Here is a 16,637-nt window from a genome sequence, read left to right on the forward strand (position 1 = left end):
TCATCTCAATGACATTAAAGGAAGTTTGACTTACGTTTTGTTTTCCCACTATGTTATCAAATGGAAGTTCAGGGCTCCAGGATCCCTCGGTAAACGTAGCTCCACTGTTTCTCCTGTCAGAGGAGCTGACAGCCTCTTTCACAATATCTTCAGGTAAAGTCAACAGACTCTCCTCGGGTTGTTTAATTAAATAAGTCTCAATGTTATGTTTCCTCAGAAATTCATTGCGCTCTTTGCCGTGCCCTTCTTCAACTTTATAATCCCCATTCAGGCAGTCCAGAGTGGCTTTGGAGATATGAATCCTCCTGAATAAGTGAAATAAGTAGTAGCAAATTGTAGTAGATTGTGCTCTACTACACATAGGTTAGAAGGAGGTTTTGAACTCTACAATGTTTAACATCATGGATAAATAGTAGGGTTTCTATTGCAAACAATGAAAATTAAGTAGTGCATTTAAAAACATGAGCTTTTTTTGTGGTCAAATAATCTCAAGACATGTTTACATCAATAAGATGTCATTAATGCACAAAGTCCTGTCACAGGACAAACTTTGACATTCGCACCTGATACCTTTGCTCATAGTTAACAGTTTAATGGGAGATCTTCCCAAGTAAAATGCTCTTCTGAGGGAAAGCAAACTGTACTTCAGGGAAGTATGTAGAGAGAAAAATAAATGGTAGGTATTAGAGCAATTTATGTGAAGGTGTTTAATTTCCTTCAGTTTCCTGAGGTAGCTTAGAAATTTGAAATTAGTAGTCTGATTGCACCTGAAGTGAATTAGGGAAATAGGGGAACTATCCAAAGGCAAGCAACATAATAATTTCTATCAAGAGTAAGCAATGAGTTCAATAAACTTTGGCCAAAGGGAAGTTGAATTTAAGAGATTACATGCAAAAGAGCTAAAATTTTACAACAGTATGATAGGAATTTGGATGTCTTCCAGCTAAACCATTTTTAAGGAGTCTTCAAGTTCCTGCATGTAGGAAAATTGCAGACACCTCTAGAACCCATCAGCACGGTTGGCTGAACTATACTGTACAATGCAGCATCATGAATGCAGTAGGAGCTGTTAATTAGGCATTTATCTAGGCCAAAGAAAAGAGTTGTGGACTCTTTAAACCAGCTGAATTTTTAAACTTTGGATGTATTTCACTTTCTGAAAGACAGACTTGCATACATATTCCTAACATTCACAGTGAACTGAGATTCTTGATCCTTTCTTGATGACACATGCTGTGCTGCTTTTCTCAGGCACCACAATTTGGCTTCCTCCTGTGAAGGAAATGGTCCTAGCACACCCCTTGGGAACTTCTTTTTGTAACTCAAAGGATGCCAATACAGAATTGAACTGCAAAATATTTTGATGGAATAAAAGACTATGAGGGCATTTATGATTTGTATACATTGCTAGAAAATAAAGTGCTGGTTGTATTTAAGCAGTATGAAGTGCCCAGGAGTATTACAACTTGGCACAAACTGTCCATGTGGAGCATTAAATATCAACATCTAATTAAAAGATCAAAAATTTGTATCCCAGTCATTTTTTAAGCTGTCTCAACTTCCCTGCTTCTTCCCAGGTTCTGTATATCTTTCTAAAGTTGTGTTGTTATAATGATCACAGAGATTATTAGTATTTTGCAGTGAAAAATCAATAAAACTCATTATAAAACCTAGTAAAAATGTTTCTCAAATATAAGCAACATTTGGCCTGGACTTAAACAGCAAAGCATGTGACCTCTCAGAAAGATGATGAGTTTCCTTGCTCTAAGAAATCCAAATAGGCTAAATTGATTTAAGCAAAGTACTAACCTAAAACTAAAGCAAAAAAAAAAAAAAAAAAGAAAGAGTAAGTGATATACTAGTTGTCAAGGTGACTATCTATCTCTTTAGATTCAACAAATAGATTTTAGGAAATAAAGCCCTGAAATATGGATTTTATGATGGATATGATAACAGCTTTACCAGAGTATAGAGATAGATATTAATGTGATATCCTTAGATGGGCCAAATATTAATAAATAGTGGGCAGATTATAAGTATTTTCTGGCTTCACCTTTTGTACTGCTCGCTTTAAAAATCTTCAAATGTGGAAAGATACCTTTTCATTTTCTACAAATACAGTACATTAGGAACTTGAGTATTGAAGTCAAAAATATTGCCTGACCTCCTCTTGAAAGCATATTAGGCTCACAGTGTTAGATGATACCTGTCATTGAGACATCATTGAAAATTAATTAGTACCGAGGATTCATGCAATTCACTACTGGAGAGTAATAACTAGATATACTAAGTAAAAATTATCAGAAAATGGAATCCTGGTAGAAGAATGCCACTGATTACAAGATCACAAGATTTCCTTCTCAGGTGTTGTAGGCACATTTTTTACTCTTGGAAAAATGGGAATTACCATTTTTTTTCTCAGTGCTCCTAACTGCCTTCTCCCACGGCAGCTGGTCTGTTGGTTTATGCTCCTTCTGTCAGGTGCAATCTCTCCCTGCATCACCCGTGCTCATGGGGGCTCAAGGGGAACAGGCAGGCATTGAGGGGAAGAGCTGAGCCCCTTCTTTCCTGCTCTCAGAGTGAGTGAAAGGATGTTTCCCATCCTCAGCTGCATCTCTCCACTATGCCCTCAGGAAAATGCTGCAGTTCATCTTTGCTCTTATTTTACAGTGAGAGCAGGACTGCTCATAACCCCAGGGCAGCTTTCCTGGTGAAGCTGCTCTAGGAATGGGAATAACTTCACTATTATAAAAAGTAGGGGGATTTGGATGCTGGTGGCAGGGAGAAGTAAGGAGAGGCTGAAATGAACTTAACTGATCTATTAAATCTGCTCTGCACACTAGCAAACTGATGTAAATCACTATTCTGAGGGATTTGGTTCATTGCTGTCATATACAGGCTTTGTTCTGCTGGCACACTGATACCAGGAAATCACTCTGCTCTGATAGACTGAAAACCTGCCAGACATTTTATCTACAGCATTTTATCTGTGCATTTTCTAGGTCATTCATTAATAGCCACGCAACTTGCACACATTAACAGCAACAAACTCGGCTTTTTGCAGGTGTGAATGGTGAAACTTAGATGATCAATTCGCTCATGTGAACAAAGCTCATAGCTCATCTGGGGCTACCATGTGGGACAAGCAGTAGACAATGAAATTTTTTTCTGAAATTTCATACATGGGTGACATATGCAGAGTACAGAAGTTGTTCTCAAAGCATGCAGAATTTCATTTTCTGCTAATTCTAACAATATATATTAGGATAAAGTTTACTATGTAGAACTCTGGATAGGCCTGCATTTGCAATATATGAAGCAAATTTCCTTCCAATTTCCTGGGAACATGACAGCTCTGACAGATCCTTATGCGTGTGTAGGGAGGACAGCACATGACTCAGTTCTGATGACTTAAAATCTCTGTCATTCAAGGTGACAGCACCATTTAGATTTTTTTTTTCACATAAAGATGTCTGCTGCTATTGCTTCCAAATTCCATGGCTAAAATTGGAATTGTCTAGGTGATCTTTTCTACATCTTTCAATAATGGCAGGTGGAACTGAAAGCGAACAGAAGATTCCTGTAATCACTACTGTTCAAATCGAGGATTTGTATCATCCAAACTAGCATGATATATAAGCCAAATCAAGCAGAAATTACATTCAACTTTCAGGTGAATCAGCCACATAAGACACTGAGACATAGAAAGAAACTAGGTTATTTTTAGTGGAAAACCATACATTTTCACATATAGACAGGTTAAGATAAATACTGCAAAACACCTATTAAAGCATCAAATTATTTAAAAGACTTCCCAGAGATCTTGCTGTTTATAACAACTTATTAGACTATTGATACATGAACACATAATTCTTCCCACAGTTTGTGCATTATGAAATAATAAAAATTATAGCTTTGTATCTCATAGTATCATTTGAATGAAAAATGTGAGAGAATGAAGCTTGGAAAAATCTCATGAATGGTCAACATCTAACTGGAAAATCTGGGCTACCTCTGTGGACTGTGAGGGCTGAAAACAAAAAATTGATCATTTTGAGAAAATCAAGGGTAACAAAGAAAAATAAATATTTTTGTCTTGTCTTTTCAAATGGCTCTACAAGCAAACAATTTCTACCTTTTTTGGCTATAGCCTCACTAATCCTTGCCAACTGTAAAATAGCAATAAAAAAGGTCATACTTGATGCAACCACGTAAGACAGTTAATCTCTTGGCAAGGTTAACAGTGTAATGTGCTGGCAATGTTTCCTGACTGGGGGAAATACACTTTGCCTTACCCAGGAATTCCACCTGACTCGAGTTTGTTTGCAATATCCACGTCCCATGACCAGACATCAAACTGCCACTTTCTCAGGCCCAGCACTCCACACAGAACTGATCCAGAATGAATCCCTATTCTCATGTCAATGTCATGCTTTGTTCTTGATCTGACATATCTGTTAAACAAAACACACAAAGAAAGAAAATGACCAGACTTGAAAATATATGCCACAATTTTCCATATAATTTTGAAAAGGGGATGATGTAAAATATGATGTCAATTAGCTGTAAAATGCAGTCTAGCCTGTAAAATGAAGAGAGAACTTTCTAAATAGCAGAGGTAGAAGTAGTGATAAAATTATTCTAAAAGCCAGGTTAGCATTACGCACTTAATTGCATGCATTGCTCAGTGGCACACTTCTTATTTCAATCAGACAGAAAGGGAATGATAGAGAGTGAAAAAGATGTCTGAGTGAAAATATTTTGTTTGACTTATTGAGTGCTTTAGCTTGGAATTATAAAAGGTCCAGGAAGTACAGAACTGTTGGAACAGTATGGAACAGACAGGAACAATAAACATGGTTCAGGAACAGGAACTATTTTCATCAAACCTGTCTATTATTTTATATTTTTGTGTATTTTTTACTTAATTTTAAAAAATATTATTTTATTGATTTGGGTTTTCCAGTTACTTTTTGTCAAATGATTATTTTCATTACATTTGGCCAGAACACCATTTGCTCTGTCATGGCAACTATGTGAATTTAAAATCTGTTTTGTCCATTCTGTGGGATGGCGGTGACAATTTCGCCTCTCAAAAATAAACACAAATGAGCGTATTTATTAAGAGACTGCTTTTCCAGTTCTGTTTGTGTGACAAAAACTGTTTGCACCAAAAATAGTGTTAGAGCTTGTGTTCATTAATCTTTAAATTGTGTGCTCAGGATAGGAAAAGCACATTGCTACTGCTGGTCTACAAACCTGCTGTGTCTCCGTAAAGGGCCTCATCCCTACAGCCACTGAAGTCAATAGAAGCACAGCAAGATCACACTACAGAGCAGGGAAAGAATAAACAGCTCTATTTCTCTGCTCTGAAGTTAACTGCCGTTGCCTCAGATGCATCAGTAATGACCTTGACAGATCCTCTGTAGAGGAGAAAAGGGTAAATTGCTTTCTGCATTCAATACTTGAGCTTTCATTGTTGCAATGGAGCATCAGCTCAATTTGTAAGGGAAGAAAAAAAAAAAACAACAAAACCAAAGAGTTCTAAAATGGAAACTAGTTGCACAAAAATGTGAAAAATTGAAAATAAGGAATTCGTCATTTCCCGTCCCTTTGTATTACGGAAGCTTGGAGAAAGGCAGGCATATAAGTCTCAGTGCAGTAGATTGGCTACAAAACCTGATTATCACATCAGGAAGCCAATATATTTCAGATATCTAAGAGAAAAAGGTTTAAAATACTTAATCACAAAACAATAAAAAAAGAAAATTTGAGAAGGGATTTATCTGCATTCTTATACTTAGAACTTTTAGTTTTCTTCATTTCATGCAAGCAAGAGGGCTTGACATATTAAAATTTTACAAACAATTACCTGTCCCTGGAAGATGGGATATGCAACAACTCCTCCACATTGAAGCACTGTAAGTGCTGTGAGAGAAGCTAATAGACATGAGACCACAGAGATTTTAATCTATTTTGAATAATTTTTATGTGATACACAAATATCTAAACTGACACTCATAACTGTTAGAGGAATTATCACAAAACTCCTCACATGATTGTTTCCCCAGTCTGCCTTTTCCTTTTGTTCAGACTAAGATAATTATTTCTCATTTTACATTTGGATTTCCTTTTCTTGAAATAAAAGATAATTGTATTTAGAGGAAAAAGTGAACAAAAAGCTTTTAATTGAAAAATGCAATGAATAAGAAGGGCTTAAGTTTAATAAAATGCTTTAATAGCCTATATTTATGTAATCTTTCTCTATACATATATAGACACACATGCTTTTTTACCAATTTAATTTCTATTTTACCAACTGTCATGTCCTGTGAGGAGCGGCTGAAGGCTGTAGGTTTGTCTAGTTTAGAGAAGAGGAGGCTGAGGTGTGACCTCGTTGCTCTCCAACAGCTTCCTGAGGAGGGGAAGGGGAGAGGAAATGTTGAGCACTTCTCCCTGGGGTCCAGTGACTGACTGTACGGGAATCACTCAAAGCTGCATCAGTTAATGTTTAGCTTGGACAGTAGGGAACATTTCTTTATCATGACTGGCCAAACAGTGACAGGTTCTCTAGTGAGGTGATTGATGCCCAAGCCCATGACCAAGAGGCATTTGGACAATGCCTTTAACGTGCTTTAACTTTGGTGACCCTTGAATTGGCAGGCAGTTGGACTAGATGGTCACTGTACGCCCCTTCCAACTAAAATAGATTATTCTATTCTATTCTATTCTATTCTATTCTATTCTATTCTATTCTATTCTATTCTATTCTATTCTATTCTATTCTATTCTATTCTATTCTATTCTATTCATTTAAAATACTGTAAATTGCGGTCTTGTATTTGTATCTTCTGTGAGAACTAACACATGCAGGTATCACCAAAGAGACCGGGTACAAATGATGGTGCAACTGAGCAATGTTCCCCTCTGTTTCCGGAGTGCTCACTAAGGATTCCTGCAGTTAACTTTTCCTCTGTCATAAAAATGTGGTGATAGGCTGAGAAGGCTTTGTCATCCTCCATAAGCCACAAAGGACTTCCGCATTTGTCCTAAACTTCACACAGATGTGCTGTCCATGCCACCTCTTGCAGAGCACTGCAGACACTAATCAAGGACCTCTCCCCCTTGCCTTATTTGTCTTTCATCTTTCACAGTCTCCCAGCAACTCTTCATGTGCTGCTCAGGTGATATTTGATCTCAGCTCTTCATCAGCAGACAGAGGGGATTTGGCCTCCTGCCTGCACCCCTTGGCTGAGGAACATTCTGGTTTTGTCTGCTGCAGTGCTGGTGCACATGCAGGGCTCTGTCTTTGCATCTTCCTCTTGTCATGCCCAGCAAAGTGCTCCCATGTGGATAGGTGGGAAAATAATTGCAGGAGGGGGCTTGATTGCATGAATTCTGAAATATATTTAAACAGCCCTGTCCAGAACATGAATCAAAGCACATCAAAGAGTGATCTACTCTTGTTCAAATTACTTTATTATTTGCAACACAAGAGTGAAAGCAGAACTGCTGGTAACCTGTTGTGAAAACAATAGTCTTCATAAAGAATAAACAGTTTACTTTATTTCAAAATTTCTCTGCAAAGACTAAAAAGTTTAAAAGTGAGGTGATTTGTTGGTATGTAAGAAGTTATGGAATTATTCTTTTTATTTAAAATTGGGAATGATGTGGGTTGAAAAGATTTCTGAATAATGTAAAGAAGAGAACTTGAACTTAATCATGGTCAAATCTAACTCTCTAGCAGCCAGACTACCACATTCTTTAGGAGGCCTTGTTTACATACAGGTATAGCAAAAACAAAGTCTGAAATAACAAAGCCTGGATCACCTTCATGAATAGTGGTAGTTCTAATTTATTCAGAAAAAAAAAAAATTCTCAGAAATAATAGCATGTACTAGATAAAAAATTTAGAGAAAAAAAAAAAGAGAGTCCATTTTGCAAAATCTCAGGTATTCCCCATCTAGTTCTTCTCTCTCTTAAATTTATTCAACTGTCAATGAAGATTCTAATTTAAAAAATGTATTTTCTTCAACTACTTCACAGGCTTTCTGTAGATACATTGAAAAAGTTGATGCACAAAGATGCATTATTGATAATGTATAAAGCAGTCCTCTTTGCCTCACAAGTGCTTTGATATCTTATCCAGGATGAGGTAACTGTGACTGGTGTTATTTTTGCTATTCATCTCATTTCAGTCTAGCCAGAGATAAAAATATTCAATGATTATAATTGGATCTTGGCATTTCCTCACGGTCAGCATTCTTTGATGGGTATTTGATTTTTGTGGTGTTAATTGAAACCCTTCTTATTTGCATGAAGAAGGTGAGCCAAAAGTCAGAAATTTGCTTTTCAACCTTTTCTGCAGCTGTCAAAAATCTGAATGCCCTGGAATTCAGGCCCTGAAGATTGAGAGTGACATGGGCTACTTCTGTGCTGACCAGTTCAATTGTGCAAGGTTATTACTATGCTTTGAGATTAAAAGAGAATGCTTTTTCATTCTCAACAAGCCTGTTCACATCCTGTTCCAGACCATTTCTAGTAGGTAATTTTAATGCAGCTTCCTGATTTTGGAAGCAAATGACTTCAGAAGAGTGGAGTTGGCCAGTCTGTTCCACTTTTTCTTAGTGATGGCTAAAATTCTCTGGGGTTGTTCAATTTACCCGTCAAGACTTGGTCATTATCATCCTCATGCAGGTGAAATATGAAAGTTCATGTATTCTGGTTGAAGTAAATAAGGGTTTTAGCTGACTCTGCTGAGAGTAAAGGGATTGCCAGGTGATCTCCTGTGTCTCCTGCTAACTGAAATGTCCTTTGATCTTGAGGTTTGGTTATATAGGGAACATTTTGGTTGGACTTAACAGAATTATGGAATTTTCCTAAAGGAATTCAAATGCTTTTTGGTGCTGACATGACAGGATAGTAGATAAAGTGTTGACAGTGATCTTTTCAGAGTGACTCTGGGAGCTATGTCATGCCTGTGAAGGAGATATCCATTATTTAATAAAAGCTAGGTAAAAGGATACACTAAGCTACTGAACACTTTGAATTGTATAGTGCAGGCAATGTGATTTGTGGTATGCAACATTTTGTAGATAAACTATACACAAGTTGAATTTAAAATTTAATGTAGATATTTTCCCAGGGAGCCAATTTAACTCCCAGGATGAGTTTACCTTGGATTTAGAACTGTAATCTAATGTAGGCAGAAACTATTACCTGGAGAAGTTTCATACTGTCAGACCTATCACTAATATACCTGACTTGCTCCGAGTTCAGACAGAAACTGTAGCTACATGGGCAGAGCTAATACTGCTGTATTCCTTCTTCTAATGTCAATCTGCTCTGAGAAACAGGAAAATAATACAGTACAGGGGACCACACACATTATGATTAGAAGTTTGCTTTTTGATTTCAAAAGTATGTTATAAAAATCTATATAATCATATATGTATACATATACATATATTTGTATATACACACAGTCCTATGCCATTTTTCCAATGTGGCCTTGACTGTGTTTCATGGTGCATTCAAAGGAAAGAGGTCACAGAAGTACATGAACTCATTCATCTCAACCTGATTTAGTTCATATCATCATCCAACAGCAAAAACAGAGAAAAAATCTATTCTGATGTTCTCTCCATTCAGAGTCAGTGGCTGAAACAGACATGTGGAGGTGACAAATGATCGAGTCTTGGTGAGAAACCTATATTCAATCTTAGAACTGTCTAAAAAGTGCTGGCTGAACTTGTGAATATGTCACAATATCCCTTTCCACCACCATGCAGAAATGAAGTTAAGCTTAGTTTTTGGGTTTGTGAATACCTGCTCTCTTTTGTGAATCAGAGCTCATCACATTGTAGGAAGAGCCTTGTAGATAACAGGAGAAATAATCTATGGAAGGAATCCAGAACTGGATGAATTATATTAATATATAATTACATAACTAAATAATTTATAAATAATGGAATATGAAAACAATTTGCACCTTTTTTACTGCCTGAATAACTTATTTAACAAGAATTGATCACTTCATGATTTTTGTTAATACTCAACAGATGATGATAAAAGCAATTTTTTCATGCTAAAAGCAGAAAACCTGCCAAGGAAGTAAGTCTTCTAAAATAGTTGAGGTATTTTAGGTTGTGGGTTTTGTTTGGGTTTTTAGTTTTCCGTTTTCTCCCTCTTTCATGAATTTGCCTTAATATTAGTACTTAATTACAGACTTTTAATGAAGACAAGCTGTTATCTAATTCTGCAGTTTAGCCTATATTGCATGCTGGGACCATTTATTCTGTCATAATAGTTACTCTTTCAGATGATTTTAGTGGGAAATGATCCAACAAATGAATCAACTCAGGACTCCTTGATTTACCAAACAAATATACCAGCACAAAGGTTTTTTTGAATTTCCACTTAATGACACAATATACATTGTGCCATTTCCATCATTACAGTATGAAAGTGAGTCCTTGAGGAGCTGAGTCTCACACAATTTCCCTTCCCCTCTACTCCCAGTCACAGAGATTTTAGGAATAAGGATGTTTGAGAAGGCAGTGTTATCCCTGACAAAAACTTAGCTGGGTGATAATTGTTAAAATGAATTATCATTTGTGACTAAACATTCCACTGGAATCCCATTTCCATCAACAGTCAGTACAGACAGGCATTGATACAATAAAATTAAACACAATGAGATTTATTGTTGCATGAGAAAATATGTGAAAACCAGTTGAATAAAAAAACTCCTTTTGAAGAGCTGTGAATTAATACTTTAATTAATATTCCAGTTGCAGATAAACAGAATTTACAGGTCTTTGGGTTTTGCAGCACAGATGGAGTAAGGATTTTTTCTCATGCCCAAATATGGTGAAGAAAAACTGCCTTACTTTGGAGTAAATATCAGATCCTATGGAAATTTACTGTGGTTGTCCATTGATTGTTCTCAACAGTTAAGAGAGCAAAGAACAAAAAGACAGATTGGAACAACAATATTAATGCTTCTTTTATGGGATTTTTAACCAAGCATGGTGATGCAAAAAAAAAAAAAATTACAGAGAAAATAATGATCTTGAATTATTCTGTTGAGTTCTAAACAGTTCTTTTCATCTGCAAAAAGAGTAGTGGAGCTGCAAGACTCAAGCTTAAAATCAAATTGTAAAGTCTCAATTAACAATAAATTAACAATTTAGCTGTATGGATACAAGCTGTGTGAAAGCACTCAGAAGTCCCTTGTGAGACAGTCTGTCCATGCAGATTCATTTTACATGTTGTGTAATGAAAGAATCTGACATTTTTGTTAATTCCCTTTGACCATGGAGACGTCAAGGATAATAGAAGGAGTATTCAGCAATGGTATCCTGAGATAACAGGGGATTTTGGGTGCTGCCTCACCAGAAGGGTTGTACTGGTCGGTACAACATTACCAATGTGAATGGAAGAAATGTTTGTATAACTTCAATGCAGCTCTCCAATCTGAATGATGATTTTGCGTATCTTAGGTCATCTCCCCATTATTTTAGATTTAAAAATATTTATTTTATTAAATTTTCTGATGGTGATAAAAATGTAATTTCTGTTGTGTTTTAAATATAGTAAAATTCTGTGGGGACCAATGTGATAAAAAACTCACTTTCATAAAGAGGATATTTTTTGTGAGAAATATATCTACTTCTTTAATTTTAATTAATAGACTGTAGCTAATTCCAAATTCTCTCAGAAATGGGGGCAGAAGTATTTCTAATATTCCTGGGCAGGATTGGTCCTCCCTGTGAGACATATATCTACTTCTTTAATTTTAATTAATAGACTGTAGCTAACTCCAAATTCTCTCAGAAATGGGGGCAGAAATATTTCTAATATTCCATGGCAGGATTGGTCCTCCCTGTGAGACATATATCTACTTCTTTAATTTTAATTAATAGACTGTAGCTAACTCCAAATTCTCTCAGAAATGGGGGCAGAAATATTTCTAATATTCCATGGCAGGATTGGTTGTCCCTGTAAACTGTGTGAACACACATTAAGATAAGCAACATAAGGCTCCTATGCTCTGAACAGAAAAGCCTGGGGGAAGAACCATCCTCATTGCATAGACAGAAAATCAGATACTGGGATTATCAAATAAATTGGGGGTAATCTGAACTGAATCAGTCTGTGATGGATGACCCAGGTCCTGATGGACTTTGGTGTCATGGCTCCGACTGATTGTAGCTGTCATTTAAGATACTAAAAATAGAGCAATATTTCTACTGGATTGCTGCCTTCAAGACTCTGTTCATTGAAGGGCACAGGATGTTACAGACTTCCCCTTGTGTAAGGAGATGGAGAGAAATTTACTGTCTTAGAAGAAAAAGAGCTTACAATGGGTTGTCTGCAGGTGGTGTTACGAAGGAAATGCAAAGATTTGATGTGTGTATCCAAAAAATTTTAACAATGCTGGTAGATTTTTTTTTCATCTCTGTGTTCTCTAATTCATGTTTCACTTTCACTGTGGGGATTCCAGAAGCAAAGTATTGATTACTTTATTCAACATTCAGCCTGTGATAATTGAATCCAGCCTTCTTAGATATCACTGTTGCATAATCATTATTCAGTTACATTTTCCATTAATTAATTTTAGTCAAATTCTTTCTCTATTAAGAGCTCAGTAATGCAGCTGCAGTGTGCATTAACTGTCTGATATATGTCATGAGAGACACCCAGATAAAAGGGGCAAAGAGGTCTGGACAAGAAGCAGACAAAGAGAATGGACAGCAAACTACCCAGGGAAAGGGGAGATTGCTCATGTTAGGCAACACTTTTTTATGGAAGACAACAACAGAAAAAGTATTTGAATGTGATAAGCACAGTAATGTATTTATTAATATTTTGTATCAGTAAAAACCCATATGTTTCAAAAAGATGGACAAAGCCTCCCTTGGAGTACTAGATGTCAGCCAGTGTCATGGTAACTCATTGGACAAGCTCTACCCACAGGCTTCTGAAACATTATTATTATTATTAATTGTAATTGCATCAAAATGCAATAATCTAACAGTAGCATAATTATATTTACATGATGGGAACACATTCCTTCATTAAAATACTTCCAGTGCTTGTGAATTTAAGTAAGAACCTAATTTAGCAGGTAAAATTTGTTCATCTGGAAAATCTCAGTACTTATGAGTTTGTCTATGAGCTAGTTTCCAAGCTAAAGGATAGCCAAAGCTGTCTATTTTGTGCTTATATTGTGGTTTAATTTTATTAAAGGGATTATAGGAAGCAATTCAGACTCTGTCTCTTTGGTCTCCTCTTGAAATTGATAACAAGTGAGAACTGCCAAGCACTGTGAAGCCTCTCAGTTGCACACACAGCTATTGTGTCACATCTCTGAAGTAGCACAGGTCAATAAAATAATTTTAGTAACTGCTCCCATGCATTACGTAGATCAAAAGTCCTGTCCTTTTTGCTGTGATAATGTTGAGATTTTTGAACCAACAGAATAATTACTTGTCTAGTGACAGCATTCTCAGGTAAGAAGTTCAGAAGACTGCCAGAGACAATGAATCAGGGGGAGAAAAAGGCATTACCTGATAGTTTTGATCATGCTGAGCCCCATTTCAACACAGCAGTGTGCATGGTCCTGGCGAGGTTCTGGGAGCCCCGACACACAGTAGTAACAGTCCCCCAGGATCTTTATTCTGAGACAATGATGTTCCTACATACAAATGTATCAAAGAGAGAAAGTATTTGCATATTTTTTCATAATTTTACGGTGAAAGTAAAAAGTGGTTGAAAAATTACTGTTAAAAAAAAAAAACAACAACCCACCTTGTTTCTGGATGTTTCCTTCTTGTCATTAGTGTAATTGTGATTTATATAATTTTTGAAATAAAGTACCTTTGCATTTGCAGAAATAAAGGCTATAGTGATTTTTTTTTTTTTTTTAATGCTAATCAGAGACGTTCCTGCTCATGGAGTGAAAGGTTTTATCAGGGCTAGGTGGAACATAAGCCAAAGATTCAGAAATGCCAGCTGAGAAAATGAATAACCCAATTTAAGCTATGTTCCTCCAAGGCATGTTTTCCTGCCCACTTTTTACACTGGAAATAAATGAAAAACCTCTTTCCTCCCACTGAAATCCCTTCCCACCTACAGTTTCTGCAGTCACACTCAAGTATTCCCAACACTATCGGAACTGATCAAGTATCTGCATGGCAAGGATCTCAAAGAAGCTGTCCGGCATCAAGCTCATGCTGTGGAGAAATGATATTTGGCATCCAGCTAATGATACCCTTTACCCTAAGAGCAAATAGTGAATTTAATTTCTAAAATACATATTAACAGTATCATTACATAGTGAAACATAATATTATTTTGTTATTTGATCATTATTTTAGAAGATCCTTTTCTAGTGAGCAGAAATACCTGAGTTGCTGAAATTTTGCAGTTCCAAGACCAGCATGTGATTCCAAGATTACCCGTAAATTTGCCCAATGTATTCTGCTGTTGGGCTCTCACAGGAGGCAATCAATGCACAGGAACAGAGAACATTACAAGTTGTGGCAAGGAAATGTTTTTATGATGAAGAGTCATTGAAATATTGAGTGTAACATTAAAAAACAATCAGTAAAGGCTGCAGTAACAGACCTTTAAAAAGAAAAAATTAAATAAGACCTAGGGGCAAGTGTGAATGCTGCTTCTCCCAGGAATCAAGTATGGGTTCCCTTCAAAGTTTTTCTTAGGAAGAATGAAGGTTTGCAGTCAGCCTCACACAAGCCTTGCACAATCCTGGGGTGACAAATGGAATCTACACACTTTTACCCCAAGCTTTTTGACAAGTCAGCTGAAGCCTTAAGCATGCCAGCAAGGGTAAAATCTGCTCTGGGCGTGTGGCCAAAGTAAGGTGATTCACCCTAAAATCTCCTTAAACCATCAGTAGGAACTGACCGTGTTTGAAGCTTTGGTTGTCTCCAGCTAAAACCAGTGCTTGCATTGGATAGCAATGCCTTTCTATCCAAGTTTCTCACAAAACTCCAGACTGAACTCAGGCTTCTAAAATGTCAAAATTCATATGTAACTCTCCTTCTTTTCAGCCCATCTGCAGATCTACACAAGAACACTGGGAATTTTTCATATTGCTTCAAATGGAATTGTACATCCTAAACCCCTCCAAAATAACTTTTATTTTTAAACTGCTCCCCCTCAATGGAAAGAACTAGAGATCTGATATTACCACATTTTCCACCTATTTTTTTAATTATAGAGTGAAACTATGAAATGTAAACGTTAATTGACAAGTAGGTAGGACTCAATGGTATAAATCAGTGCATGTCAAACAGTAAGTGGGCTTCCTTAAGCTTCTCTCTGTGTTCCTTGTTTAGATAAAATGCAAAGAGAAGAAGATATAATCCACAGATTCTAGAGTTCTTGGGCTTTTCTAAAGGTCCCATTCAATTTATTCTTACTATAAGTGATGCTTGCTTTTATATCTACAAAGTAAAAGGATTGTGTATAATGTCATATCGGTTTGACTGAGGTGGAATAAATCAAAAGGCAGTGTTTTATTCAGAGCCACTACAAATACTTTACAAATAATAACCTCATTGTAGAATAGAGGGGGGAAAAGGGAAAAACAGTCAATGTTTAGGAAAGACTGGAATAAAAGAACAAGAAATATATATCTCAGCTATTATTATATTTTAATTTTTAATTACATTTTTAACTTCGGAATTTATTATACCTGTCTGATGATATGGAAAACTCCTATTAAGTGAGAATTTATTTCAGCACAGTTAAAGACCATAGCCCTCAATAAGCTAAGACTGCTGTTTAATTCTTAATGCCTCACTTAAACTGGCTGAAGTGCTGCTTTCAGTAAATTCAGATGAGACTTTTATCATCTTCCTGCATGTCTGAAATTCAGAATAAAGCAGAGAAACTTCGGAGGGATGTGTTTTTGTAAGAATAAGAATCTTAACACACGGCAAGATCTGCTAATGAGGGTCTGATAAATGCAAATGTAAGTGCATGTGTTTGACACAGGAAATCCATTCAACTCCTCATGAATGTTTTCTTTTCCTTGTCATGTGATGTCACCTGGTTCATTTGCCAAAGCTCAGGAAGGCATCTAGGGAGTGCCATACACAGATGACTGTGTCAGGTGTCCCTGTGCCAGGTAGCAGTGGAGCCCAAGGAGAGCCAGGCAAGGCAGGCGGGGAAGCCTGGGGACAAATTCAGCTCACAGCTAAAGCTGTTGGCTGGGCTTCAGTTCAGCTCTCTGTACCTAAACTCACTGGGTATGTGAAACACCCACACAGGACTAATAAATATGACATAAGATTTATGTCCTGTGGAACATTGCAGGGGGCAGGCAAGGTGTTTCTACTGGCACAAGAAACTACAGGGAGCTTTTAAATGACTCCTTGTCTTCCTATTTTTTTCTTGTTAATCAAATTATTATGACTGCTAAATGTGATCTGTGTTACGGCCTGACTAAATTTCTTTTCATTTTTTTATTCTTCCCTAATTATTCCCATCATACTAATTTCAAAAGTAAACTATGGGCTTTTTATCACTGGAAATATTTCATCTAGAGGAAGATAATTCAAGAGCTCTCAAGGACAGGAGGACAATGGTATCTGCCTGTGGCA

General features: G+C 36.6%; 1 protein-coding gene and 1 long non-coding RNA gene across 3 annotated transcripts in view; one reads left to right on the plus strand and one right to left on the minus strand.

Annotated features, from left to right (window-relative positions):
• The window catches only part of LOC140682480 (uncharacterized), a 155,627-nt gene that overhangs the window by 109,180 nt on the left and 29,810 nt on the right, over positions 1 to 16,637 (plus strand). The gene's annotated exons all lie outside the window — the stretch shown is intronic.
• The window catches only part of ADCY8 (adenylate cyclase 8), a 117,632-nt gene that overhangs the window by 41,330 nt on the left and 59,665 nt on the right, over positions 1 to 16,637 (minus strand). For both annotated transcript variants that reach the window (XM_030266702.4, XM_004174209.5), the window contains exons 5-7: positions 13,575 to 13,702; positions 4,296 to 4,454; positions 35 to 305 (exon numbers count right to left, since the gene is read on the minus strand). In XM_030266702.4, coding sequence (XP_030122562.2) covers positions 35 to 305; positions 4,296 to 4,454; positions 13,575 to 13,702 — 558 coding nt within the window. The remainder of the gene's footprint in view (positions 1 to 34; positions 306 to 4,295; positions 4,455 to 13,574; positions 13,703 to 16,637) is intronic.

This window comes from Taeniopygia guttata, chromosome 2, assembly GCF_048771995.1.
Source record: "Taeniopygia guttata chromosome 2, bTaeGut7.mat, whole genome shotgun sequence".
In the NCBI taxonomy this organism is placed as follows: domain Eukaryota; kingdom Metazoa; phylum Chordata; class Aves; order Passeriformes; family Estrildidae; genus Taeniopygia; species Taeniopygia guttata.